Raw genomic sequence first — 25,303 nt, 5'->3', positions numbered from 1 at the left:
AAAAACATAATGGCAAATGTTATCATTTCCATGTATATTCCCTAGACTGACCTCATTTTGCTGGGTTTTCCCAAAATTTCAGAGATAAGAGACTTTTTCGGGTGACCTTTATTTCTTTATCAACGTTAATCGTTACTCAAAAACACTTTTAGTTTTATTAATTAAAATAATGAATAATTTGACTATAGCGTTTCTTCTTCTTTTAACCATCCAAATGCAAATGCCATTTGCAGGACAAAACGGTGTCGTACATATGGTCTAGAATTATGTTAATCGAAATCTTAAAAATTCTGGATAACATCCGCGATCCAGTTGCCGAAGTATGCCACATTAGCGTAAAATCCCAAGCCATTGCAACTTCTTAAGCCTTTACTGATCACACCGAACTGAAAAAACCTTCGTCGTCCTTGATACATGCGCAATGCGCTTAGCGGCCCTCCAGAGTCGCCTTCACAGGCATCACTCGTTTCACTGCCCGCACATATCCAGTCCATGGTATCCTCCAACTTGAATTTTCGGATGCATTTGTAACGATCCATTTGGGAAAGGGTGGCAATCTGTAGAGTAGCCGGGGTTTCGCCTCTACTGTTTGCACCCCAGCCGGTGACGTTGAATATTGAATAGGGCCCAATTCGCTCATTGATAAGAACGCAGATCGGCCTCATATAGTCTAAAGGGAAACTGGTTAGCTAGACTGAGTTGGGTTTCCTTATTGATCTCAATTACCTGAGAACATGACAGTCTGATTCAATCGAAGCAGCCCTATATCATGCGAGTCTAAACTAAACTTCCTGTGGATAATCTTCTTATCCACATCAAGAGTAAAGGCCCGTTCTTTCGGTGGAAATTTGATGTCAAATTCGCCCAAGCGCACTTGCCTGCAAAGGAAAGCTGAGAAAAATCTGGCAAAATAATGCATTCTGAACTTACATATGAGAGGTGGATACGCAATGCCCTGCCGTGAGTACAAATCCTGCAAGTGAAAGCGGACGTTAAAACTAAACTAGAAGTGAATTGGTAGTAAAATTTAAATACTTACGAGATGTGATAAGAGAGCCGCCACAGATTACTTTGCAATTTTCCATTACACGAACCATCCAAGGATTAGAAAAGATGTCGGTATCTTTACCACCATCTATTTTCGGGGTTACTGGGTTCGGGGATGTTATCCCACAGCTGTCGTCCAGCAGTCTTCCCGATCCATCTTGAATCGCAATCAAAAGGAATGCCACCAGTGCTATCAAAATTCGACTAGTCCCGTCCATGATGCTCAAAGCAATGAGGAGTCGAAGCAATAAGGGCAGGCTGTTTATTGGTGCTGCGACTAAAGATAATCTTTCTCTGGCAATCTACACATTTCCGAAATTAAATCTTTTTCTTTAGTTCCTTTTGGATTGTGCTGTTTGACCTTTTCCCTACTTTATCGTTGGGTTTTTTGTTTTTATATTCCATAAAGATTATTAGATTAATTCTTGTATATAACAAAACAATAATGAGCCTTATCAGCAGTTATATATTTGTATATAAGATTATGTTTATGTATATTTTGGCAGCGGGAGAGAGAATCAATATAAGATGGGACCTTCTGAAATGTAGTCCGTTTTTAATTCCTTTATTTTATTTCAATATTTTTATATAAGCGTTTTATATAAACGTTAAACCTTAACAACTTTTCTATAAGTTTCTCAGAAAAATGTTCCAAAAACATTCAAAATTGTTTAATACAGTAAAGGGTATCTTATAGTCGGGTTTTTTCTTGTTACAGTTTAGTATTGCTCAACGAACCTTTTGATCCAATCCATATGGCCCATTACATCCGTGAAAACACTGGGGCTACGGCATTCCGGGTTGCCATAGCTCACGATTCCCACCTGAACGAAGAACACTCGACCCTGAAACCTCAAGGCATGCCCCATGGGTCCTCCAGAGTCGCCGCTGCACGTCTTCCCGGATTCGTGGCCTACACAGATCTGATCCCTGCGGCACTCCACCAAATACCTTACCTGGCACTCCCTCCGATTTATCCTAGTCACTCGAATGGACTTGAGCTTGCGGTTCGGAGATCCGATGGAGCCGCTGCCCCACCCAGTGGCCACCAGTCTCTGGAGCTGCTCAATGCGCGGGTGGAGGGCAGTGTTTGTGATCAGGCAAATCGGCCTGATGTGAGCTGTTCAAATGAATATCTTGATTTGCAAGTTACATTCGGCATTAGCCTTACCTTTGTACTCCACCGACCTGGCCAGGCGAAGTAACCCAATGTCGTGGTAGTGATCGGACCTCGAGTAATCTCTGTGCCGAAAGGCCAAGTCTATCTGGAACTCCTCAGAGGGCGGTATGCAATCGGAGCCGATGCAGTCTTGGGCAGAATGGCTATCGAACTCTCCTAATCTCACGGTTCTACAAGTAGGGGTAATTTCAGCTTAAGGCAGTTCAACTTTTCTTTTCTCATGCTTACAGGCTATCGTTGTTGCTTATGCAATGGGCGGCTGTCAGGATGAATCCTTTGGGAATATAAGGGTAAATAGGAGATGAGTAGGCGGCTTGAGGTTACCTACTATGGTTTATTAGGGTTCCACCGCACAGAAACCTGCCGGAGTCATGCAAGTAAGCCATCCAAGGACTCTCGGATATGTGTGCGAAGTGGCCTTCGTTCTGAAGTGCCTCCTGAGACATAAAGCCGCAGTTGGGCTCCAGAAATAAGGCATTTGCTTGGTGGTCCTTTAAAACAATCCACCATGTCAGCAAAATCCAGAACATTGCGAATGGGACGAAGCGGGCAAACTGAAATATCTCAGAAAAGGTTGCAGTGCGCGAGAGAGAACCTTATCGGCAATATACTCGTATATATATATATATAGCAACATATAAGACGAGGCTCCAAGATTGGCGACTTACATCTGTATTTAAGTCTCTGCCATTTTAAATTCTAAAAGCTCTGTTATCAGCTTAATGTTGAAAATCAGCGATACTTCATGACTCATATTTATTAGGTTGAAAGTTTATATATTAGTGGTTTCTAACGACCGACTCGATCCAATCGGCATAGGGAACAACGCTCGTGTAGATAGTGGGCCCGTGGCAGTGTGCGGCTCCGTAACTAACCACCCCGAAGAGGACGACCAGCTTATCCTTGCCAAACTGAAGCCTCGCAGTTAGCGGACCTCCCGAATCGCCATTGCACGTTGAACTTGTGGCGCTGCCCACACAAATTTTAGAGTTATCCATCAACCTGCCGAAGAAACTGGAGCAGTAGCTGAGGTCGTAGTGCGTCAGGGTTATCTGCTGAAGGATGGGACTATTGGTACGCTGCTGCGTGCGACCCCAGCCAGTGCTGTTGAAGTGCCTTATATTCTTGAGCAGCTCCGCGGTCCGAGGTGCATCTCCGACAAACAGGCAGATCGGTCTGATGTAATCTGGATTGGAAAATGTCTAAAGTGAGTAGTGGTAATCAAAAAGTATCTTCGGCTTACCTCCGTACTGTACTGCCGTTTCCAATTTGAAGAGAGCTATATCATTTCTATGGAAATTAACGAAGTTCCTATACACAAAGGCATTAGTCACATTGATTTCCTTCGGTCGTGGAATGCAACCTAGTCTGGAGCAATCGAAGGCCTGATTCACGTCATACTCGCCCAGGCGCACTGTCCTAAATTCAGAAGTTCGATGTTGGCTAAGCAAATATCTCAAAAAAGCACTCACAATTTCCGTTTCGTTTCGCTTCTACAATGCGCAGCAGTCAGAACAAAACCTTGAAGAAAGTTTCACAAGTTACTATCTTCAAGAATTTGAGGAAAGTAAAAACTACTCAAACTGCTTACGTGGTGTGATCAGTGATCCTCCGCACCGCATCATCCCGCGCTCGATGATTATCACCATCCAGGGATTCGAAAAAAGATCTGCAGCTTTGCCGTTAATGATTCGATAGCGACCTGTTTCGCCTCTGGCCGTCATACACTGTGGGTCCAGTAGGCGCGGAAAGCTCTGCACCTCCAGGCATCCGAGGACCACTAAAAGTAAGAGCTCTAAGACTCCAGCTCCCATTATGTTCATGAATAGGAAAGCACGACTGACTAGGGAATTGCAATGGCAAACGCCTTTATTAATGCATCCCAAAGTCGAGCTTATCGCACGGAGGTCCGGGTTCCAAGTTATTGGCTGTACATATGATTTCTGGGAAGTATAATATAACTTAATTTGCGTTCTAGGGACAAGATTGCACTTTATTGAAACATTTCCAGATACTCCCCGTCAGCGGGGAAAAACATTAAAAGTCTCCCCAGAAGGGCTAGCTTTTACAAATTTTAATTGGGAGTGTATTTGTCAACAATATGTCCAATCCACCTTGAGTAGTACAACACATTTGTGAAAACGGAAGGCTGATCACAACTTGGAATGCCATAACTAGTCAAACCGAACAAAAAGGTACGAGAAAATCCCAAAAAGGTCCGCTCTGCGCTCAACGGACCTCCAGAATCTCCGGTGCAAGTGGCGGATATTGCATGGCCAGCACAGATGTGTGATTGTCCGATTTTCCTCCAGTAGATATTAAGGCAAAATGTACGATCGAGATTATATAAGCTAGTTGATAGCAGCTTCGGACTGTTGTATCCCCTTTCCGTCTTGCCCCAGCCAGTCACATTGAACGTGGTGATTTCGTTAAGAAGCTCGTAGTGATCAGGTTCCCAATAGGAAAACTGCACCACACAAATCGGTCTCACTAGATCTAAATACAAGTGGTTAGCTTCGAGCTGAGTAGTTCATGAAGTCTTTAGATTTACCAGTATAATTCACAGATTGTGCCAGTCGAAACATAGCGATGTCGTTTTGGTGGTAGCTCAAATAATCGGGGTGTATATACATATCATCCACATCGATTTCTGCACTCATGGGCTTGCAACTATCCCCTGAGCAATCGTAGTCTAAGGTGGTTCCGCCACGTCCTATCAAACGCGCTTTCCTTGATAGAGAAGATTGATATTAAATTGGAAAAATTCTACATTTGCTAAGTTCTTACAGTTGTAATCCGCTCTGGCAATGAGCGGCAGTCAAAACAAATCCTGAAAAACCGAAAAGGCATGAAATGAATTTTATAATATAAATAATGTGAAGTACTCACGAGAGGTGACTAGCGAGCCGCCACAATGGTGATCGCCATTTAGAAGTATCTGCACCATCCATTGATTGGCCTTTGTATCAGCATTTTGGCCATGAATTATGTGATAACTGATCCCAGTCTGGCTTTTCACACAGTTGGGATCTAGCAAATGTATTGCCAGCGATCCGTGGATCACTAAAAACGTCCAAGCTACAAGACATTTCATTTTAAACTCAGTGGTGCCGAGCAGGGTCAATAGAATTCCGCGCTTATCAGCTTATATTTCTTGTGATATATATATGGGAATATATAACAATAATAAACAGCGTAATACATACACAGGAAACCAATTGCGAAACATTTATTCATTCAAAACAAAAAGAAATCTAGAATTAAGGGCAATTCCCAGTTTTTAGCTTAGATTTTCTCTGCCTTGCGAACGTTCTCCACGATCCACTCCAAATGGGACATGACATTTGTAAATACAGTGACTCCCCCGCAATCCTGTTTCCCAAAGCTGACGATTCCAAACTGAAACTCCGTTGCCACATGATCATAAGTTACGATAGCTGTCAGAGGACCTCCGGAGTCGCCGTTGCAAGTGCTTGAATTAGCAGCCTTCGCGCAAATGTGATCCCGATCGATACTCCGATTTTGGAACTCCCTGGAACAGTTCACTCGGTCTGTGTTGTAAAGGCTAGTCTTATGCAGGATTGTGTTGAGTCTTCCAAACTGGTTCTCACCCCAGCCGTAGGTCCTAAACTTTATTATATGGTCTTCGAGATGACTGAAAAGAGGATCCAAGAGCAAACAGATCGGACTGATGCGTTCTAGGTATTAAGGTATTATTGTTAAATAAATGCCAGAATTTCCAAGTAGTTCGTTGCATTACCTGTATACTGAGCTCTAGCACTTAGTCTTAAAAGGGCTATATCGTGCCTATCTCCTGAATAATTATGGTGCTTAATCCTTGCATCGACTTTGAACTCCTGGCCACCTTTCGAAAGATCGTTTTCGCCCAAACGCACTCTCCTAGATCCTCGAGACGTGATATGTATAATGAATTGACTTTGCAAATATACTCACAGTTCTCCGTTGCCCAAGCAATGAGCAGCCGTCAGAACAAAGCCTGCAATTAACTTATAAGCTAATCCAATCTTTAATACCCTTTTCAAACTTACGATTTGTGATTAGTGTGGCCCCGCATATAAAACCATTTTCTCCTATCAAACTGGCCATCCATGGCGTTGAGGCCCTTGGGGCAGTATGGCCTCCAACTATTTTGAATTTGTGAACCGGAACAATGCCACAAGGCTGCTCCAGATAGTTACTAGTACCCAGACTCCCTACAATTCCTGAACAGGCCAGTGTAGTGAGTAGAGCGTTCCACGTGAACTCCATACTCCAGCAGTGCGAGCGTACTGATCGCTGAATGGGTTATACTTCTGGGTTATTTCAGCTGATTTCAGGCGGATAAAACAGCAGCACTCTTTTGTTGTTTTGATTTGAAGTAAGAGAAATAAACTGGTTTCCTTCTTTGGCAGTAAACAGGGTGATATTTAAATACGTTTTTATAAGCTTAAAGATATTAAATGTAATACCATTGTATATAATAATAGTTTGGTCTCTGTGTGACCTGAGGTCCTCCATGTCGTACGACACTAGCAATCCAGTTCATGTGGTGCATGACATTCGTGTAGACCCCCAATTCCCGGCACTCACTATCTCCATAGCTGACGATACCAAACTGAGCCACACGAATCCTCCCGTTGATTGTTATTACAGCGGATATGGGACCTCCAGAATCGCCCATGCATGTGTGGGAATTGTAGTCTCCGGCACAAATATGGGACATGTCCACTCTGTTTCCGTAGATGCCAGAGCAGTAGGATCGATCCACTTGGGTTAAGGTGGCTGTCCTTAGAATGCTGCTTGGGAGTCCGAATTCTGTTTTGCCCCATCCCGTGGCGGTCAAGTGTCTGATGCTGTTCAAGGGGTTGTAGTTGGTCAGCAGACAGATGGGCTGTATGTAGGCTAGTTAGGGTTAAGTTCGAGTTAATAGATCCAGGCAGGCCTTGCTGTTCATTCACCTGTATATTGCACCGGAGTGGCCAGTCGAAATAGAGCTATGTCATTCTGGGAGAGATGGATGTAACTGGGGTGAGCTATCTGGGCATCGACGGGGATGCCAATGGCATTGGGCATGCAGCCTGCATTGGAGCAATCAGTGGTGGTTGATCTGTCGAACTCCCCGAGGTATACAACCCTGTAATCAGATAAGGGGATATAAGAAATATAGTGACATTAACTCAAGGATACTCACGTATGACTGTTAGTTCGACAATGGGCAGCACTAAGCACAAAGCCTGTGAATGATATTGTTTTAAGATCTTCCCTTTTAAGATCTTCCCTATCGAAATAGATGCTTACGATTTGTAATGAGGGAACCTCCACAGGTGACACTGCTGCTTATCAATGCCATCCATGGATTACCAAACATATCTGCCGGCCAGCCATTGACTATCTTGCTATTCTGAGAACTAGAACCCGAAATCGAAACTCCGCAATCGGCTTCCAGTAATGATATAGGAGTGGGTTCCCCATCTACCATTAAAGCACAAGAAAGCAGGGCAATAACAGCTGCGTTGATCTTCATGTCAAAGTAGGAACTAAAAGATTGCCATGCGGGGCTAATGTGTTTTTGCGAAATCGAAGATAACGACAAACATTAAGAATTTTTTTGACATTGCCCGGACTTTCCATGATTCTTATCACTTTTATATGATTTTTGTTGGAAATAAGTATGGCATTTTGGAGTGTTTTCGTCTGAACTTGTTATTGATTCCAGGAATTTAAATTTAAATACAAAACAGCTCTGAATCAAATGCTTTTGGAAAAGCCCATTACTCAGTTGAAGTTCATATTAAAAAGGACTTTCTACTCGCTATATGCTTAGGGAGTTGAGAGAACTTTAGCTGGCGAGCGAGTGAAAAAGGGGAACTGGAATCCCACTATATCCAAGAATTCCCCCTATTTCCCCATGGCTGTGTGTTGGATGCTGAGCAATCGTTTCTTCGGAAATCCATACACATGCCCACAACAAGAGAGGTGTGTGGGTTTGGGCTTGGCTGCCAGCATCTCATCTCGTTCTCCGATCTCTCTGACTCTCTTTCGACTCGACTCGCTGGCCAAGTCGGAGCTTTGGTAACGGCCAACGTTGGCTGCTGCTGCCGTTGTGTGCTAAACCGGTTTAAGTTCGAAACTCTGGCTGCACACACTCAGAAAAACACACAAACCAAAAGGAGGTATAACACTACCACCAACAACAGCAACAACAACAACAACTGCTGGAATAATCATTTTCATTTGAAATAAGCAAATGAGCCGCAAAAAATGAATAGCATTGGAATTTGAATATTCGAATTGGAATGCTCGAACTTCGAACTTCGAACAGCTAAGCAGAAAGACGATGCCAAATTAATTTTCATCTAATTATGAGTGTTTTGTTTGGATTCAATCTGTGACAAGCAGACAGAATCTAGCGTTGCTTTTATAAATGGCGTCTTTATGGCTTTGATCTGAGATGTTTTAAGTGCCAGCCAATCGTTTAGTCACAGTCTTAATCATAGGAGGGCACTCAATACCTTTGGTAACTCTTTAAGAGTTCTATATAGATAATGTTTTCCTTGTTTTCATATGAAATAAGAAATAATAAGAAATATATATGCTTAGATTCCATGATATTTCCACTAAGTCGTATTCTTAAAACCTCTTTATACCCCTTTCAACCTCAAGTTTAGCTATATAAGTAGAAAAAATAATACCCTGCCCCATCACTAATCTGGATTTCTAGATTTCTGGATTTATTGACCTTGCCAGTTTGCTGCCAGTGGGGCGGCCCTTGGAGCTGCATGAATCCTTACATTTCGGAAGGCGGCTGTGGTCGACTGAGGAGGACTGATGTTGCTGCTGTTCTGGCTGTTGTTGCTATTGTTGTTGGTGTCAACATCAGCAACATCGAACAGCAAAAGGAACAGCAGCAGCACGTTCGTGGTCTTGACTTTGGACCAAGGCTGGAGACTCTGTCGCCGCACGTACAACAACCATCTTACATAGCCGCCGATTAGCCAAGGTAACAAACGAAGAACTGGCCCAGACCCGGCTCAGATCCAAAATGAGCTATCTCACTGCGCAAATCTTTCACTTCACTTCGTGGTCGTCGCTCTGCCGTTGTTGTCGTTGGCTTTTAAGGGCCTTCCAGGCCTGCAAGCCTGCCATTTATCGCAAATGCATTGTGGCAGGCCTCCACTCCACTCCATTCCACTTCACTCCACTTCGAGCCATTCCTCCCGAGTGCTCCATCTTGCTGGCTCGGCTTTTGTTTCATGCTCCATGGCTAATGGCACGCAGGCTCCACAGGTTGCCGCTGTCGAGTGTTGTTGCAACATGCTGTTGTCGACGGGCGCCCTGCACTCCAAGGTCCAAAAGGCAAACCCAACACCCAATCGGTGCACAGAGAGATTAATTTGGGTCATTGGTCCTGCCTTGGTTTTCCCCAGACTCTTATCTTCCTCCCATTTCTTATCGCTAGAAAAGTGTTTTGTCAACAAGGTTAAATAGTATGTGCATCATTTTTTTGTTAATATTGATTAATAAGATGGCTTAAGATCCCAAAAGTTATCAAAAGATGATTTCTCTCAGTGCAGCACACGTGTGCGTGGCTAAAACGTCCGTTTCTCGGATTCTCGGGTTCTCTCCGCGCTCTTATCGCCACCAGATTGGGATTCTCTCTAGCTCCGGGAGGTGCTTTTGCTTATCTGGCCGGAGTGGCGTGGCGTTCAGTTCGTGCTTTATGCCCGGATTAAATTTAGCAAATCGAACCGATGCGCTAATTGAACTTGTTGCTGTCCGCTCCCCAAAATGGCCGCCCAACAAAGTTGCTGGCTGGCCATAATTTACATTTAGCGGCACAAGCCACACATTGCAAATATTATGGGCTATGGGGACAGACTCTTAACAAAAATATTTTCGTGGATATTTATAAATCGGGTGGGAGAGATGGGCCCGTACTTGGACCCTCCAAGACTCTGAGCCAGGGACGTAGACGGAGATCCGCCGAAAGCTCCCCAGCGACGTGGACGCTCATATTTCACACTTCACGACAAAGCGATTAAAGTCGCGCAAACAATCTGTTATTGGAGTTGTTGCAATTATGTTTACAAAGACATTAAAAGGAATGAAAAGCGAACGGCGAACGGCAAACGACGAGTGGCGAGCGGCGAAACAAAAATACGAGGAACCCAGCGCTAAGCTCAAAAAACTCGAAATCAGCCCGAGAGACGTTGAGGCACTCTTTATTTTGTATTTCTTCTTATTTTGTTGTTTTTTTTGTTGTTGTTGGTGTTACCCCTGCTGCTTGTTTCTGTGTGTTTTTTGTGTTTTTTTGTGTTTTTTGTGAAACGTGAGTCGTGCACCAACACAGCAGACGACGGCGACAATCAATAAAAAAAATCAGTAAAAAACCAGAAAAACAAAAATAAAAAATCTTTATGCTAAAGAAACGATGAGATGAAGTCAAAGTTTCTGCGTATTTGCATGCCTCTGCCTTGCCTTTTGGCTGGGGGTTAAAGTTAAAGCTGAAGCTAAAGGCGATCTGTCGGCCAATTAGTCGGGCTGAATAGGAGGAATTGGAGGACTGCTGGCCCTAAAGAGCTAAGAGCTCAAATGTGCCGCATCATGTTCGGGGCCTCGGCAATTAGCTTTAATTCTAAGCAGCTTTTCACAGCCATGTGACAAGTTGAATGCTGATGAAGCACAACCGCAGCCGGAATCTGATCGATCTATCGTCTGTATTGAGGGATTGCCAAGGCAGAGTACTGTGCCAAAGGGCCAGGTAATCCAATTACCCGCCTTCAGGTGTTAGGGCTGGCACGCGCTTAAAGTTGGCCAAAATTAGGCTAAAAATGAAGGCAGAAAAATGAGATAATTATGTCTTTTTCTATGCAAATTTCACAGCTAATAGGAATTTCTTTCAAGTTCGCTAATGCTTCTTTGATTGCCGAGGCTAATCACAGTCTCTTCTATTTTTAGCTGCCGATTTGGTTTATTTTTAGAACACCTAATTACCAAACTGGGGTCAATAGTTGGGTATAAAACAGTTTTAATTTTGATTTTAAACAACTATTTGCTTTTGAGCTTGCTCTGATCTCATCGTATTAAATCATTCCATTAAGACTAAGGTGTTAATTTTTGGTATTCCAGAATATATGGCTAAGCTTTACATATAAAACCAAAAAATCTATAAAGTATCATTTTGCTGAAGAACGTAACTGCTTAGTTTTGGCTAGGCTAAGATAATGATCCTAAGGCATGAACATATAAAGTATTTCAATGTTATTTGCCAATCTTAAGCCTCTATTATGTAGGCATGTTTCTTGTTTTTCCATTGCTGAACACCATGTTGCCAATGTGCAACACTTCATAATGCAACGGATTCGATGCGCCCTATGGGCTGGAGCATCCCTCTCATCCCGAGACACTTGAGCGCCTCCTGAGCCGGCCTTTTGTTACTCTTAATCTGCGTGGCACTTGAAAGTAACGCCTCGACTCCGACTTCGACTGCCAGACATCGATGGTTATGATCACGATGATTCCAATGATTCCGACAACCTGTAGAGCGGCCAAGGAATCACTTCAAGGGTCTGGTTCTCGAGGCTTTCTTTTGAAATTGGGAAAACCAGAGGAGAGATCATAGGCAGATGGAGTGCTGCACTGGAGTGGGGGAGTTAAAAAACATTTCTCTTCGCTTGGCATTTTGTACGCTTCATCAAATGTTTATGAGTGTGGGTCGGGGCGGCTTGGTATCTCGGTATCTCGGCATCTTACACCTTTCGAGCGGCGTTTACCTGTGGATCATCAGAATCCGAGTGGTGGAGTGGCAGAGTTGCAGAGTGGCAGACTGGTGGAGTGCCCTGAAGTGGTTTCGGAGTTCTGAGATCGTTCTCAACTCGATGTTCGGCTGTCAGTTGCATGCTCTTCGATTTTGACAGATGATTCTGTACGGGTTGGGCTGTGGCCCTTTGATTGAGGTCTGCTATCGCCGAGACCAGACGGCTATTAATATGTTTGATTATGGCTGCAGATCGAAGAGCACGGCGCTTTCCCCCACCGAAACGCTTTTCAATTTAAATGTATTTTCATGCTCTGAAACAAAGCGCCGAGCGAGACAATGCAACGCCTCTCGAGAGTCGCAGCGTGGGACTCGAGATTCGAATGCGGCTCGGCGAGTTGGTTGCGCTTTTCCAAGTGCACCTTTTGTGTTTGTGTCATGCCAAAGCGAAAAGGTCAAAACGGTTCGGATTTACCTGCCTAAACAGTGTCCTTTTGGCCCAAAACCCAATCCCAGTCCCGATCCCGCAGAGCACATGGCGCAGGCGTAAAAACCCCGATTTCTTGTGGGTTGGGAACAGGTGAAGAAGAAGAAGAGGCAGCCGAGATCTCGGATCTGCCCTAACAATGTTGACAACGCTCGAACAGCGATCTTTTTGCCAAAAGACAATCCATGGCCCACGCAGGCTCTGATCACAGATACTTTTGCAGATGCGGGCACAGATACATCTACACATTCGCCGAGGTCTTATATGGCAGCATTGCCCACACTCACTTGCCAACACATACAGACACACAGCCAGGTGAGAGAGCGACGATCGTTTTACCTGAACGTTTTCGAATTCGCCGCTATTTTGGCTGCAACAACAACACGAAGCGACACTAAACAGCAGAACCTCCAACAACAACAATGGTGCCAAGAAATTGGGATATACACAAGATCTTTACCTGTGAGCGACCTGCAATCGATGCGAATCTTAAATGCCCTGCCCAGCTGTCGGAGTTAAGATGCTGCCGGATTATCCCAGCATTACGTTTTTCGCCCCTGACTTTGCTATTGGGTACTTCAAAGGGCGGGGGAAATCAGAAGATTGTTTCTATAAGTGGTTATGTCACTTTCAGATTCATGTTGCTCAAAACAAGTTACTTTAACTAAGAATCTTGAAGTGCAGAATGCTAATCATTATGATATAATATGTATTTCTATTTTACCTTATGGATCTGCAAGTTATGGCCTGTCAGTAGTGCCTTTTAAACGTTCTTTAACCTGAGGATGCCATCAAGAACTTAAATACCTTCAAAATGAATTGTTTTTTAAATTGATAGTCCTTATCTGCATCATAGTCTAGATAGTAAAACAAAGATTCCTATTTGAATGAAATTTATTAATGATTATTTAACAGAACGCCGTCGTACCTAATATACTACTTTTAGTATTAAAGGGATATAATAGAATGAAATATGTTTCATAAATATCTAAAATCTGAATCTGTTCTTTATCATCGCCATTCTGGGTAGTACTCTGTAAGTTAGGAGGGAGTAATATTATGATATATCGTAATATTTTCCAACTTTCGAATCCCCAGTTGGTATTTCCCTCCATTTCGAATGATATAACATTTACTTTTTGCATTATGTTCTAAGAGTTCTAAAGATTTTCCCATCTTATGTAGAGCATTCGTTGGTTCGGGTTCGGGGGAGATTGCCGAATGTATCTCGCCGTATCGTTTCGAATAACGCTGACTTTTTAAAACGCTGCTACGTTTACGATTACCTGTGGATGTAGATGGCCGCTGTTAGAGCAAGTGGGAGGGCTGTATTCAGCGAGCGAGCGAGCGGGAGAGAGCTCGAGAGCGGTGTGCAGCTGTGCTGTATTGTTGTTGTCTTGCCTGGCTTTGCTTTTATTTTGACCTGATCTGCGCTTGAGATTTCGCCGCTCACCTTTATTTTTACCTGTGTGCACTCTCTTCGCCGAAAGAGAGAGGGCGAGAGAGAGAGCGAGAGTGAGGTACCACAAGAGAGGGAGAGCTACGGCTTTAACTCCGATTTTGGTTTCAGTCTCGAATACAACTTGTTGCTGCGCAGACGCGAATCGCTCAGTTGCGGACAGTCGGAGTTCGAATCCTCCTCTGCTTTATAGTATATCTTTGCTCTCGATCGCGGCGATTGCTAATTCGAAGATCGTGCTAATCGAAATACCGAGAAATCGCAATCCGCAAAAATTCCAAAACCAGACCGGGTGTAAACCAAGTGCTTGTGGCCTATACTAAACGTAGTTTTGTGATTTCCCTGCTAATTGGCAGACGGAGTTGCTCCTGTGGTGGTGGTACGCAGTCGAGAGCCACTCGCTCGGTTCGGAAGATGGCCAAGTGCGGTTTGAATGTGCAACTCAACGGCTGTGGGCCCAAAACAACAATTGCTTAGGGCAATTAAAGCTGCGCCTGCGCAAGCCTTCCTAACCTCAAAAGTTATCGGTGGACAAAAAATAAAGAAGCTGAAAAACACATCTGAAAAATAACAAAAATTATATATAAAAGCCTTCGGACGACTCTTGTGGCTCGTAACGTGAAACTGGTTCCTACACACTCACACTCATACACACACACGTTCGCGCGTTGAAAGACCCACTCGAAAACACACACACACACACACAGTGAAATGTAAACACCAATACAGTGGGAAATTGCAACGACAACAGCTTAAATACAAAACAACAACAACAGCAGCGGCAAACGCAGTGAAAGAGTCGAAAAAAAAAATTATAAAAAAGCTGTTTCTTCGGCACGCAAAGCTGAGTGAGCATAAAGAAGCCGAAAGTAAACCGCAAGTTCAAGAAAAAAATATTGCAAAAAATAAGCCCTATGACGTCAGGGGTTATAGCTTGGAACAGGGCTTGAATGATCCCACTGTACCGCCCACCAGCTAAAACGCCAACCACCCACCGCCCAACAATGCTGCTGCGACGGCGCAACGGCCTCTGCCTGCCCCTGCTGCTGCTCCTCCTGGCCCACTGCATCTGCATCTGGCCCGCCTCGGCGGCCCGCGATCGCTATGCCCGCCAGAACAATCGCCAGCGCCATCAGGATATAGATCGAGATCGGGATAGATATCTCTACCGCAGCTCTTCGACGAGGGACCGCCAGAGGAGCGGGGCCAATTTCGCTTTGGGACTGGGTCCCAATGGCGCTACCATTCCCACCAGTATCGAGGAGAAGTCAAAGAACGAATTCGTCAAGGGAAAAAGTAAGTCCAACGCCAGGATCTATCCGTCTTCTTCAAGTCGCCCATCTATCACAATGTGTTTATGTAGATCATCTCCCTGCCTGCCGGCCCAACTGCCTGCCTGCCCATATATCAAAAGGCCAACTCAACCCGAATATGCCCACCATATCAGTTGAGCTCTGGAGTTTCCACCGCCTTTCTTTTTGGGTTTTCAATTCTGTTCCAGCGATATGCTGTTGGTTATCTTATCGCCAGTGGACTCTTGTTTTGGTTTTGTTTGCCCCTCATGCTGCACTTTATATAGCTTCGTTTTCGGCTGCATTTCGTATTATTTGGTTTTATCGCTACCCTGGGAATAGTACTTAACAAGGGGTATGCGAAAATTGTGCAACAGCCTAATTTTGTTGGAGGGTTGAGGGAAAAAAGGGTTTTTCTTAAGTATTTCCAAGCCTAGATATGGATATCAGATAAGGAAATATCTTAATCTCTTGCTTTTAAATCTAACTTCCATCTAATGCCTTTGAAAATTTGATGATTTTATCTTCCAAAGCACCTATTAATCAAATATCAAGTATACGCCAGGGTATCCCCTAGTGCGTAACACTCTCTTCCCCTACTCTATACCTGCCCTTTGCGCTGGTCTCACCTGCCCTGCTCTCACCTCTTGACTTGGCGCTGGCTTAGTCAAAGACTCTTGTGTGCACTATCGCCCCTGTTTCGGTTTCCCCCACACCTCGCCATCAGATATCACGGCAAACATACATGCCACAGTTCCAGAATACCAGAACACACTGATTAGCCAAAGAGGCCGTTGCTTATGCATTTCGAAATGTCAAATGTACAAGGTAAAGCGTAGTTAGTTAGTGTTAAAGCCCCTCGACTTTTCCCGCCGTCTGCGTGCCCTTTTCACTGGCATCAGCAGCAATTGCAATTTTCCACAACTGGCAACTGGTAACTGGCAACTAGCGACTAGCGACACAATTTCCAGCTAAAATGGCGACTCAACTTGTTGACTCTGCAGTTCTCGAGGTTTTCTTACTGGGCTTGCTGGTTGCTTGTTGGCCATTGGGAAATTAATATAAATTTGTATTCGCATACTGGAACTTTCGGCTAGCTTGTTGGCTGACTGGCTGGTTAGCTGTTTGAATAACCATTTGGCCACCAATTTAATGAACAGCACTGCGTATCGGGCTGTGTCTGTTTGCACAATACTTTGGGGCAAATGTTTGTATTTGGCGGGCAAACAGAAAAATACAAAATTAAGAAAGGGAGGCGAATAAAGGCAGCCCCGTCGATAGGCAGTATTCAGTGATCTTGTAGCTGCAAATTAATAACTCAATGTACGCATTGTGCGCCGGCAACTGTGCAAATATTGATAGGAAAACTTTGGCTATGTGGCCTATGCTAATGGAGGATGATAGTGACGACATAGCCGGATATTCGGATATATGTAGGGCTAGATAAGCGGGCTATAAAGCCGATAAAGATCCGTGTTTCTGCCATGATTACTACCCCTTTTTTTCGCAATTCGATTGTTGTCGCAATGCCCTTTTTCGCAGAAATCGCTCGAGTTGTTTGCTCGCTGTTACTGTTTCGCCTTTTCTTTACGACCATAAATAAGCACAGCTGCGGCTCATATGCAAATAAATGCTAGAGAAAAGCCTGCACGTGCAGGCGAATTGAAGCCGTTAAATAAAAATGATCGAGGGTGTTGGGGAACTCCGGCAACTGGCAGTTGTTGTTTGCAATAAACCATCTTTCAAGCGCTCAATCGGGCAAAGTTATAGTACAACTTCAGATTCATTCAGTGACAGTTTCTGTAGATTTCTTATTAAGAAATTCATCTTCCTTATGCAATTCTACTTTAATTTTATTATTAATCCATTTATTTTTTATAATTTCTTTATTAAGAAAAGAGAATTTAAGAACGTATAGCTCCTCTAGTATCCCTTCCTTCTAAACTTTGGTGTTCAAATCTCTGGCTGCATCTACAACCACCCACCTCCCCCCACATAGATACACACACACACAGATCAGAAGTAGTGTGCGTGCTGGTGCTTGAAAAACCGCATTCCATAGTGCGCTTTGTTGCGATGACTTCGTGAGTCCAAGTCCGAGTCCAACCAGCATCTCAAACCATTCCCCCCTGAAAACCCCAAGCAGCATTTTCCAGCTAATTACGGCGACAGGCACGCGCTGACTTTCCAGTGTGTGTGTGAGCTTTTGCATTTTTGTACAATATTCATGATTAAGCCATCATTTCAAACAAATAATGGCCAAATTGAACTGCGAAATGGTCAGAGCTTGCCAGTCAGCCGATGTTGAACTTTAAGGCCCGATGCATTAGCGTTGCATTTACTTTTAGCCGTTCAACTGCTTCCAGTAATTTTGAGTACGAGTCGAAATACTGGTTTTCTAAAACCCACACAGATACAGAAAGCAGCAGGAGAGAGCAGAGAGGCTGGAAAACATACACAAAGCAACAAAAACAAAACCAAAGAGCATCTCGGGCTGCTGCGATTGCGCAGTCTGTCGCTCACTTGTTGATTGTTCCCTGCGCTCTCTCAGCGCATGTTTGTTTGGTTTTCCTGGACCCAAAGATACTTTTCCGAGGCAGCCCAGAAAAAGAATGCTTATTATTTTGTTTTGAATATTTTTTTATATTTTATTTATGATCTTTACAATGGGAAAGTAAGGCAATGATAAATGATTCAATCTTAAAAATACCTCTTCTTAGAATTATTGAGTTGCTAGGCATTAGATCGTAACTTATAGAACTTATGAATAAGTCCTCTATGAAATACTTTCCAGATACTTTTTACATAGTAAGGAAAGTCATCTTATATAAATAGGCAACTTTTCTTGCTGTGCTGAGTTTTGTGAACTTTTGACTGCAGTTGGCTTTGCCGCTCTGCCTCCGCCTCTACCTTTTCTTTGCCTCTTTTTTTGCGTGTGGGCGTTCGATTTCGAAAACCAGAGTTAAAACCGAGGTTGTCGGTCCTCTGCCCACGAATTGCTGCTGTTTCTGCGGCTGTGGCTGTGGCTGTTTGCAAAATCGCTTCTGAGACCTCTCCCCGATTTTCTTTTCCGTCTCGCTCTTGAGCCGTTCTATGCCTAAAAATAGTTGCGAATGCGAAAATTCAAAGCCAGGCAGCAGACCAAAAATGGCGCCAGGGCGTGCTCATTAAGCCAAGTCCGAAGCTAAAGCTAAAGCAAAAGCCAAAGCCAAAGCCAAATGCTGCAGCTCAGCCCAGTTGGGGTTTTTCGATGATTAAGGGGGGTGTCTGGGGAGCTAAGGGGATTGGATGATTGGGGGTCCAGAACAAAGAGTACTGGCAACAGCGAAAACAATAAGCTTATCTAATCCAGGCATTGCTGTTGCGCTTGCTGTTTTGTTTTTGCTTTGGCGTTGCTGTTGCTGTTGCTGTTGCTTTCTGCTTTACGCTGTCGTGCCTCACGACCTGCGCCCAATTGTTGTTCGAAACAAAATGAACGCGCTTCGAACACGAAAACCCGAAAGCAGAAGATGCTGATCATGCCGCTGAGGATCGGGGATCGGGGATCGAGGATCAGGGGAGGGTCACCGTCATCGTCACAGTCACCTTCCTCGTCGTCGCTGCTAAGGAAAACCAGCCAGATGAGCCGCCACAAGGCATCACCATCACCATCATCTCCAGCCAAGAGGCTGCCTTTTTGTGCCTCTTGTTGCTGCATCTTGGTTTTGTGGCCGTTGCCTGATTTGCCTTTGTTCAGGCACTGAAAGAAAGTCGAGTGTTGTACCTTTTTTTTTAGCAGGACTTGTAGTTACTTTATAATATTTTCCCTGCAATTTATAGTTATTTTTGGGTCGGGGGTTTGATTATAAATTTGTTAAAGTATTATATATATAAATATATATAACTTTTGGGGATATATTTCCGACAGTGCCTTCTGTTAACCCAGGGACAGTCGATTGCCAGTGCTTTGTGGCTGCCACGACGAGTGCTGCCTGGAAATTTGTTATGCCAAGTCAGGCTGAAGATGCGCCTGCGCTTCAAGCGTTTTCTGGCGAAGATTTCCTGGCCCCTTTTTCGTGTTCCCTGCCCCTCCCTTAAATCCGTGCCATCATCCCACCACCCGCTGCAGTTGCACTTATTTGCCTTCGCCTTCGTGACGCCACGATGCGAGCATAGAACATCGCGGCAAATAGCAGTCAGCACGAAAGAAAGTTGCCGCAACAGCATTCTGCAAAAGCGAAATAAAAGTCTGAAAAAATCAGGAAAAACTCGGAGCGAGAGAGAGAGGAAAATTGCAAAATCCGCGCACGTAAGCGTCGGACTGGAGACTCCGACTCTGACTGCAGCTTTGGCTGCAATCCAGTGCTAAGCCCCCTCCCCTAATGAGCTGCGTGTTTTTAATGGCCGCGCAAATGAATTTATTAAGCACTTTTACACAATTTCATTGTAAAATAGGCGCGTGCCGAGCCGCAATGGACTGAAATTGTCGCAAAACAGTTATGAATTATTTATGGCCAGTTGTGGGGCGGCAAAAAGAAATAGAGATAGTGAGATAGAGAGAGAGAGAGAGAGAGGGGCCATACCAATCGCATTGCAATTGCTGTCGGACGTTTATCCATGACACCTTGCGATCCGGGCAGCTGCATCTGCATATGGCGCCGGATCGAAACTTTCACCAGCCACCGATCAGCGGATCAGATCAATGTACTTGTTCATCAAAATATCTCCAAACTCACATACCGCCGGCGGCACTAACGGACGGCGGCAGTGCCCGATAATTTGATCGAATGGGGTAAGCAAACATTCGATCTCTCATGGCTCTGGATCTAAACTCTGAGAAAACAAAGCCTGCCTAATGCCCTTTTAAATCTTTTGTTATATTACAACAAAATCTAGACAATTCTTGTTCTTCGTGTTGCCCCTCGGGCGAGGGTACACAAAAATGTTGCCAGCCATCTGGGGTCTGGGTTTTGGTTTTTGGTTTTTTGTTTTTGTTTTTGGCTTTGGTTTCGGGCCATGAGTTAAAAATCTTTTCCACGAAATGAAAACACAGATACAGATACAGGGAATCAGGCAGCGAGGCAACAAGAGAAGGGAAGGTGAGGCAAGGCAAGGCAAGGCATGGCAAGGCAAGGTAAAGAGCGCCGAGAGCGGTACGAACGTGAGCAACAAAAACTGTTAAGTGCGCAGAACCGGCTGAGCGAGTCGGGTCTGTTGCAGCGATCGCTGGGGGAATCGGTGGCTGGGGAGTAGCTCGGAGGAGCACGTCAAGAACGCTTTGCGTCTAGGCCAGAATCGGAGGAAAACTTCGGGGTCCAAAAGTCAAATTGCCGATGGAAAACCGAAAGAATCGATTATGCAGTCTTCTGGCTTTCCACTACCATTTCCATTTCCATTTCCATCTCGGGGAAAAGGCAAACACGGCAGCTGGAAACAAAAACAATATTTAGAAAGTCAGCGAGTTAAAGTCTGGAATGCGGTTGCCTATTAATCAGTACGCCAGTCGATGGCCAAAGGGGCGGCGAAGGGCAACCACGGAGATGAAGTCGTGTGTGTTGATGGCTCGGCATACAAATCGATAAACAAATACAGCAAATACAGCGATTTTCCAGAGTCTGCGTTTGTAGTTTGCGCATCTGTGTTGGTTGATTAATCTCCGCGCTGAAGTTCGTTGCCTAAGTCTTTTGTTTTAATGAGCACATCATGAATTATGACTTTGATTTGTGCTTATGCTGTGCTGAGACAGTAGAGTCTCCGGCCGCTCAGTAATGTTGCCACACTTAGCCTTAGCCTAAGGATTACAAATTAGCCTTTTTGTGAGCTCGGCCGCTGCTGAGGCTGCGGCGGCGGGCGTGTCCCTGGCCTGGCCTGGCCTGGCCGAGAAGAAAAATCGCAAATGCCCCGCCACGCTCGATTCACAAGAAAGCCGAGCCGAGGCGTTTGCCTGGCAGGGAATCCACTGCCGCCGCGTCGCGTCGCGTCGTGGCTTAAGTTTCAGGCCTCGAACATGAAAAACCTGGCTGATAAATTGTGCGCGATAAAGCCCAGTCGAGGAGTCGAGTCTTGAAAAGGGTTTCGTGATGTCGGCTCCGTTCGGCATGAGAAATGAAGGCGACTGATGCTGATGCTGCTGCCCAGCGGCAACCTCGACCGAAAAAAAAAGAATAAAATAAAATGAAAAACAAACAAAAAACTGGGCAGAAACAAAGCTTAAGAATTTGTACGAAAATTTTTGCGCTTCGATTGCTGCAGCCGCTTTTGATCAGTGTCCAGCGACAAAGTCGAGGTCCCAGTCGTGGCCTCACCTTCACCATCTCCTCTGCTTCCTCCCCTTGGTGCTCTTGCCTTTTGGCGGAATGCATGGGACGCATATCTGGGGGCATTTAACTTTTTCTTCCCATCGCCAAAGGAATTTCTCCGTTTCTGGCGACAGAAATATTTCTGTCTTTGGTTCGTTCCTCTTCATAATTATGGGATATTTGTTCGAACTTCGAAGGAAATCGATAAAGTCAGTGGTAGGAGGAGTAGGAGGAGGAGGAGCGGCCATTTTGTGGATAATTAGTTGGGTGCCCTGCTCCGTGGGCTGGGCCAGAAAGCAACTCCACAAAGGTGGGTGTCTAACTCCAACTCACCGCTGACACATGGCACACTTTCGCGGCCCACACGGACTTGCAACTAGCAAGTCTAGCTGCTAGAGACTAGCCCACGTAGCCCTTTTCATAAGAATCTCCGCATATGAATTTATATCTATCGGATGCAAATCAATGAAGTTGTCGCCGGAGATGAAGATGCTCGACTACGCGATCGGCTAAAACAGGTCGCTGACTAATGATAAGAGGCCGTCTGGGATGAGAAGCGAGACTGCGTGGGCTGCTAATTATTAAAAACGCCAACTGGCACTGAGAGTCTCGCGCCCACAGGTTTTGTTTCGGTTTCTACCTCATTTTATAGCTTCCGAGCCAACAAGCAACAAACAACAAACACTGGGCATAGCTATTTCCGTTTACGATCCAAAGTTCGAATCGAAATTAATTTCCCAAAGCTGCCCGGGCATAAGTCAATATCAACACCTACCCAACCTGGTGGGCTGTGGATAATTGGACAGTTTAGGGTCAGCCCAGAAACAAAACCCATTAGCCCGCATCAACACCCACAGTATTACAACGATTTCCCTTTTGTCAACTCTCTTTGCAGTCTGCATTGGCACCAAATCCCGCCTGTCGGTGCCCTCGGACAAGGAACACCATTACCGGAACCTCAGGGATCGATACACCAACTGCACCTATGTGGATGGCAACCTGGAGCTGACTTGGCTCTCGAATGAGGACTTGGACCTGAGCTTCCTGGACAACATTCGGGAGGTCACTGGCTATATACTGATCAGTCATGTGGACGTCAAGCACGTGATCTTTCCAAAGTAAGTTGAGCTTTTTATATGGTTATGATATCGAAACCAAAGCCCAATCGTCCCAATGGAAGAGCCCAGGCGAGCCAAGACCGAAAAAAGCACGCCAAGTTCGATCAAATGTCAAAGTTTTGATCACTGTTTTCTTCGATTACCATGGCGTGGTGCATCAGGAGTTCTTACCATATGGTCGTACGGTCAATAAACAGTATTATCTGGAAGTTATGCGCCGTTTGCGAGAAGCAATACGAAAGAAACGTCCAGAATTGTGGAAAAACAATTCATGGCTTTTGCATCACGATAATGCCCCTGCTCACTCATCTTTGCTTGTGAGAGATTTTTTGGCCAAAAACAACACCACAATAATGCCTCAGCCACCATATTCACCGGATTTGGCCCCATGTGACTTTTTCTTGTTCCCAAAACTGAAGAGACCTATGAAAGGACGGAGATTTGCAACGATTGAAGAGAATATGGTGGCTGAGGCATTATTGTGGTGTTGTTTTTGGCCAAAAAATCTCTCACAACCAAACAAGTGTGTTCAAAAAGTAAGGTGACTTTTCAAATTTCGCGGGCAACATATTTTCGATTATCGATTTTTTTGTTTTGTTATATTGGTACACTCTTCCCTAACATCTGTACCAAGTTTCAATGGAACATCCTCTTTTGTTTGGTTGTGAGAGGCGTAAAGTTACAAGTTATTTTGCGAGCTCGGCGATTTTTTGCTATCGAAAAATATGGATCAAAGGATTTGCATCAAATTTTGTGTAAAAAATAAAATTAAGTGCTCTGAAACACTTGAAATGTTGACAGTGGCATACGGTGAAACTGTTCTGAGTAAAAAAAATGTGTACAAGTGGTACAAACTCTTCCAAGATGGCCGGGAAGATGCCAATGACCAGCCTCGCTCTGGACGCCCAAGCACGTCAACAACTGATGAAAACGTTCAAGCAGTGACGAAAATTGTTTTGGAAAATCGTCGAATCACTATCAGAGAAGTTGCTGAAGATGTCGGTATATCGCTTGGCTCGTGCCATGAAATTTTTTCAAACGTTTTGGGTATGAGTCGTGTGTCAGCGAAGTTTGTTCCGAAATTGCTGAATTTTGACCAAAAGAACCGTCGCATGAGCATCGCTCAAGAGCTGTTGAATGACGTCAACGACGACCCAGATTTACTCAAAAGGGTCATAACTGGTGACGAATCATGGGTATACTCGTATAACATAAACTAATATTTTATATTCCAACTTACAGACTGCAAATCATTCGCGGCCGCACGCTGCTCAGTTTGTCCGTGGAGGAGGAGAAGTACGCCCTGTTCGTCACCTACTCCAAGATGTACACACTGGAGATTCCTGACTTACGTGACGTCCTTAATGGTTATGTCGGCTTCCACAACAACTACAACCTCTGTCACATGCGGACGATCCAGTGGTCTGAGATCGTGTCCAACGGCGTCTACTACAACTACAACTTCACGGCCCCGGAACGAGAGTGCCCCAAGTGCCATGAAAGCTGCTCCAACGGTTGTTGGGGCGAAGGACCGAAGAACTGTCAGAAGTTCAGCAAGCTGACCTGCTCGCCCCAGTGTGCCGGAGGTCGCTGCTATGGGCCCAAGCCTCGGGAGTGCTGCCATCTCTTCTGCGCCGGAGGATGCAATGGGCCCACCCAAAAGGACTGCATCGCCTGCAAGAACTTCTTCGACGAGGGCGTCTGCAAGGAGGAGTGCCCGCCCATGCGCAAGTACAACCCCACCACCTATGTCCTAGAGGCCAATCCCGAGGGCAAGTACGCCTACGGAGCCACCTGTGTCAAGGAGTGCCCGGGTCACCTGTTGCGCGATAACGGCGCCTGTGTCCGCAGCTGTCCCCAGGACAAGATGGACAAGCAGAGCGAGTGTGTACCCTGTAATGGACCATGTCCCAAGACCTGCACTGGCGTCGGCGTTCTACACGCCGGAAACATTGATTCCTTCCGGAACTGCACTATCATCGATGGCAATATTCGCATCTTGGATCAGACCTTCTCGGGCTTCCAGGACGTCTACAACAACTACACGATGGGACCGCGCTACATTCCGCTGGATCCCGAGCGACTGGAGGTCTTCTCCACGGTTAAGGAGATCACTGGCTATCTGAACATCGAGGGAACCCATCCGCAGTTCAAGAACCTCTCGTACTTCCGCAACCTGGAGATCATCCACGGTCGCCAGCTGGTGGAGAGCTTGTTTGCCGCGTTGGCCATCGTAAAGTCCTCCCTCCACAGCCTGGAGATGCGCAATCTGAAACAGATCAGTTCCGGCAGTGTGGTCATCCAGCACAATCGGGACCTCTGCTACGTGAGCAACATCCGGTGGCCGGCCGTACAGATGACGCCCGACCAAAAGGTGTGGGTGAACGAGAACCGTAGAGCGGAGCTGTGCGGTAAGTACCTATCGAAGTTTGGAGTTTAGATTAACATAAAGTCCCAAAAACACATCTCATCTAAATTCTTCCTTTCTTTACGATTTACAGAGAAAAATGGAACCATTTGCTCGGATCAGTGCAACGAAGATGGCTGCTGGGGAGCTGGCAACGATCAGTGCCTCACCTGCAAGAACTTCAACTTCAATGGCACCTGCATCGCCGACTGTGGTAATATATCCAAGTAAGTACCAAACCCCATTCTAGGAATCTAACGAACCCGATCTAACCCATT

The 25,303-nt window shown here is 45.1% G+C and overlaps 7 protein-coding genes across 10 annotated transcripts in view; 1 reads left to right on the top strand and 6 right to left on the bottom strand.

Moving 5' to 3' along the window:
• The window catches only part of LOC108109050 (epidermal growth factor receptor), a 45,479-nt gene that overhangs the window by 16,740 nt on the left and 3,436 nt on the right, over positions 1-25,303 (top strand). The window contains exons 1-4 of one of the 2 annotated variants that reach the window (XM_017217364.2): positions 14,033-15,226; positions 22,396-22,618; positions 23,861-25,029; positions 25,120-25,252. In XM_017217364.2, the coding sequence (XP_017072853.1) occupies positions 14,881-15,226; positions 22,396-22,618; positions 23,861-25,029; positions 25,120-25,252 (1,871 nt within the window). In that variant the 5' untranslated portion in view covers positions 14,033-14,880. Of the gene's footprint in view, positions 1-14,032; positions 15,227-22,395; positions 22,619-23,860; positions 25,030-25,119; positions 25,253-25,303 lie in introns of those variants that run through there. The other variant, XM_017217365.1, reaches the window with a different exon arrangement.
• Positions 93-1,346, bottom strand: LOC108109055 (serine protease grass-like). The gene is made up of 4 exons (XM_017217373.2): positions 1,040-1,346; positions 931-973; positions 727-878; positions 93-670 (listed from the first exon to the last, which is right to left on the bottom strand). The coding sequence occupies exons 1-4, from the start codon at positions 1,263-1,265 to the stop codon at positions 282-284; spliced, it is 810 nt and encodes a 269-aa protein (XP_017072862.2). The 5' UTR covers positions 1,266-1,346; the 3' UTR covers positions 93-281.
• On the bottom strand, positions 1,407-2,792 carry LOC108109051 (serine protease grass). 2 transcript variants are annotated; one of them, XM_017217368.1, is made up of 5 exons: positions 2,556-2,792; positions 2,456-2,501; positions 2,219-2,397; positions 1,786-2,167; positions 1,407-1,585 (listed from the first exon to the last, which is right to left on the bottom strand). In XM_017217368.1, the coding sequence occupies exons 1-5, from the start codon at positions 2,755-2,757 to the stop codon at positions 1,510-1,512; spliced, it is 885 nt and encodes a 294-aa protein (XP_017072857.1). In that variant the 5' UTR covers positions 2,758-2,792; the 3' UTR covers positions 1,407-1,509. The 2 variants fall into 2 exon arrangements, with proteins under 2 accessions (XP_017072857.1, XP_017072858.1); XM_017217369.1 differs by having other exon boundaries at positions 1,509-2,167.
• Positions 2,967-4,067, bottom strand: LOC108109052 (chymotrypsin-like protease CTRL-1). The gene is made up of 4 exons (XM_017217370.1): positions 3,819-4,067; positions 3,700-3,748; positions 3,471-3,646; positions 2,967-3,413 (listed from the first exon to the last, which is right to left on the bottom strand). Exons 1-4 carry the CDS (start codon positions 4,048-4,050, stop codon positions 3,007-3,009), a joined length of 864 nt encoding a protein of 287 aa, XP_017072859.1. The 5' UTR covers positions 4,051-4,067; the 3' UTR covers positions 2,967-3,006.
• On the bottom strand, positions 4,200-5,335 carry LOC121530573 (serine protease grass). Its single transcript, XM_041819927.1, has 4 exons — positions 5,117-5,335; positions 5,015-5,057; positions 4,779-4,957; positions 4,200-4,723 (listed from the first exon to the last, which is right to left on the bottom strand). The coding sequence occupies exons 1-4, from the start codon at positions 5,319-5,321 to the stop codon at positions 4,302-4,304; spliced, it is 849 nt and encodes a 282-aa protein (XP_041675861.1). The 5' UTR covers positions 5,322-5,335; the 3' UTR covers positions 4,200-4,301.
• On the bottom strand, positions 5,431-6,511 carry LOC108109054 (serine protease grass-like). Of its 2 annotated transcripts, XM_017217372.2 has the most exons (4): positions 6,277-6,511; positions 6,182-6,224; positions 5,988-6,127; positions 5,431-5,925 (listed from the first exon to the last, which is right to left on the bottom strand). In XM_017217372.2, the coding sequence occupies exons 1-4, from the start codon at positions 6,494-6,496 to the stop codon at positions 5,513-5,515; spliced, it is 816 nt and encodes a 271-aa protein (XP_017072861.1). In that variant the 5' UTR covers positions 6,497-6,511; the 3' UTR covers positions 5,431-5,512. The 2 variants fall into 2 exon arrangements, with proteins under 2 accessions (XP_017072861.1, XP_041675862.1); XM_041819928.1 differs by lacking the exon at positions 6,182-6,224 and having other exon boundaries at positions 5,988-6,134.
• LOC108108853 (serine protease grass-like) lies at positions 6,684-8,151 on the bottom strand. The gene is made up of 4 exons (XM_017217070.2): positions 7,526-8,151; positions 7,419-7,461; positions 7,186-7,361; positions 6,684-7,129 (listed from the first exon to the last, which is right to left on the bottom strand). Exons 1-4 carry the CDS (start codon positions 7,749-7,751, stop codon positions 6,684-6,686), a joined length of 891 nt encoding a protein of 296 aa, XP_017072559.1. The 5' UTR covers positions 7,752-8,151.

The sequence above is a fragment of the Drosophila eugracilis genome, unplaced genomic scaffold (genome assembly GCF_018153835.1).
Source record: "Drosophila eugracilis isolate 14026-0451.02 unplaced genomic scaffold, ASM1815383v1 contig_1765, whole genome shotgun sequence".
Classification (NCBI taxonomy): domain Eukaryota; kingdom Metazoa; phylum Arthropoda; class Insecta; order Diptera; family Drosophilidae; genus Drosophila; species Drosophila eugracilis.
Note: the sequence above shows the minus strand (reverse complement) of the source record. Positions and strands in the feature narration are given on the sequence as shown.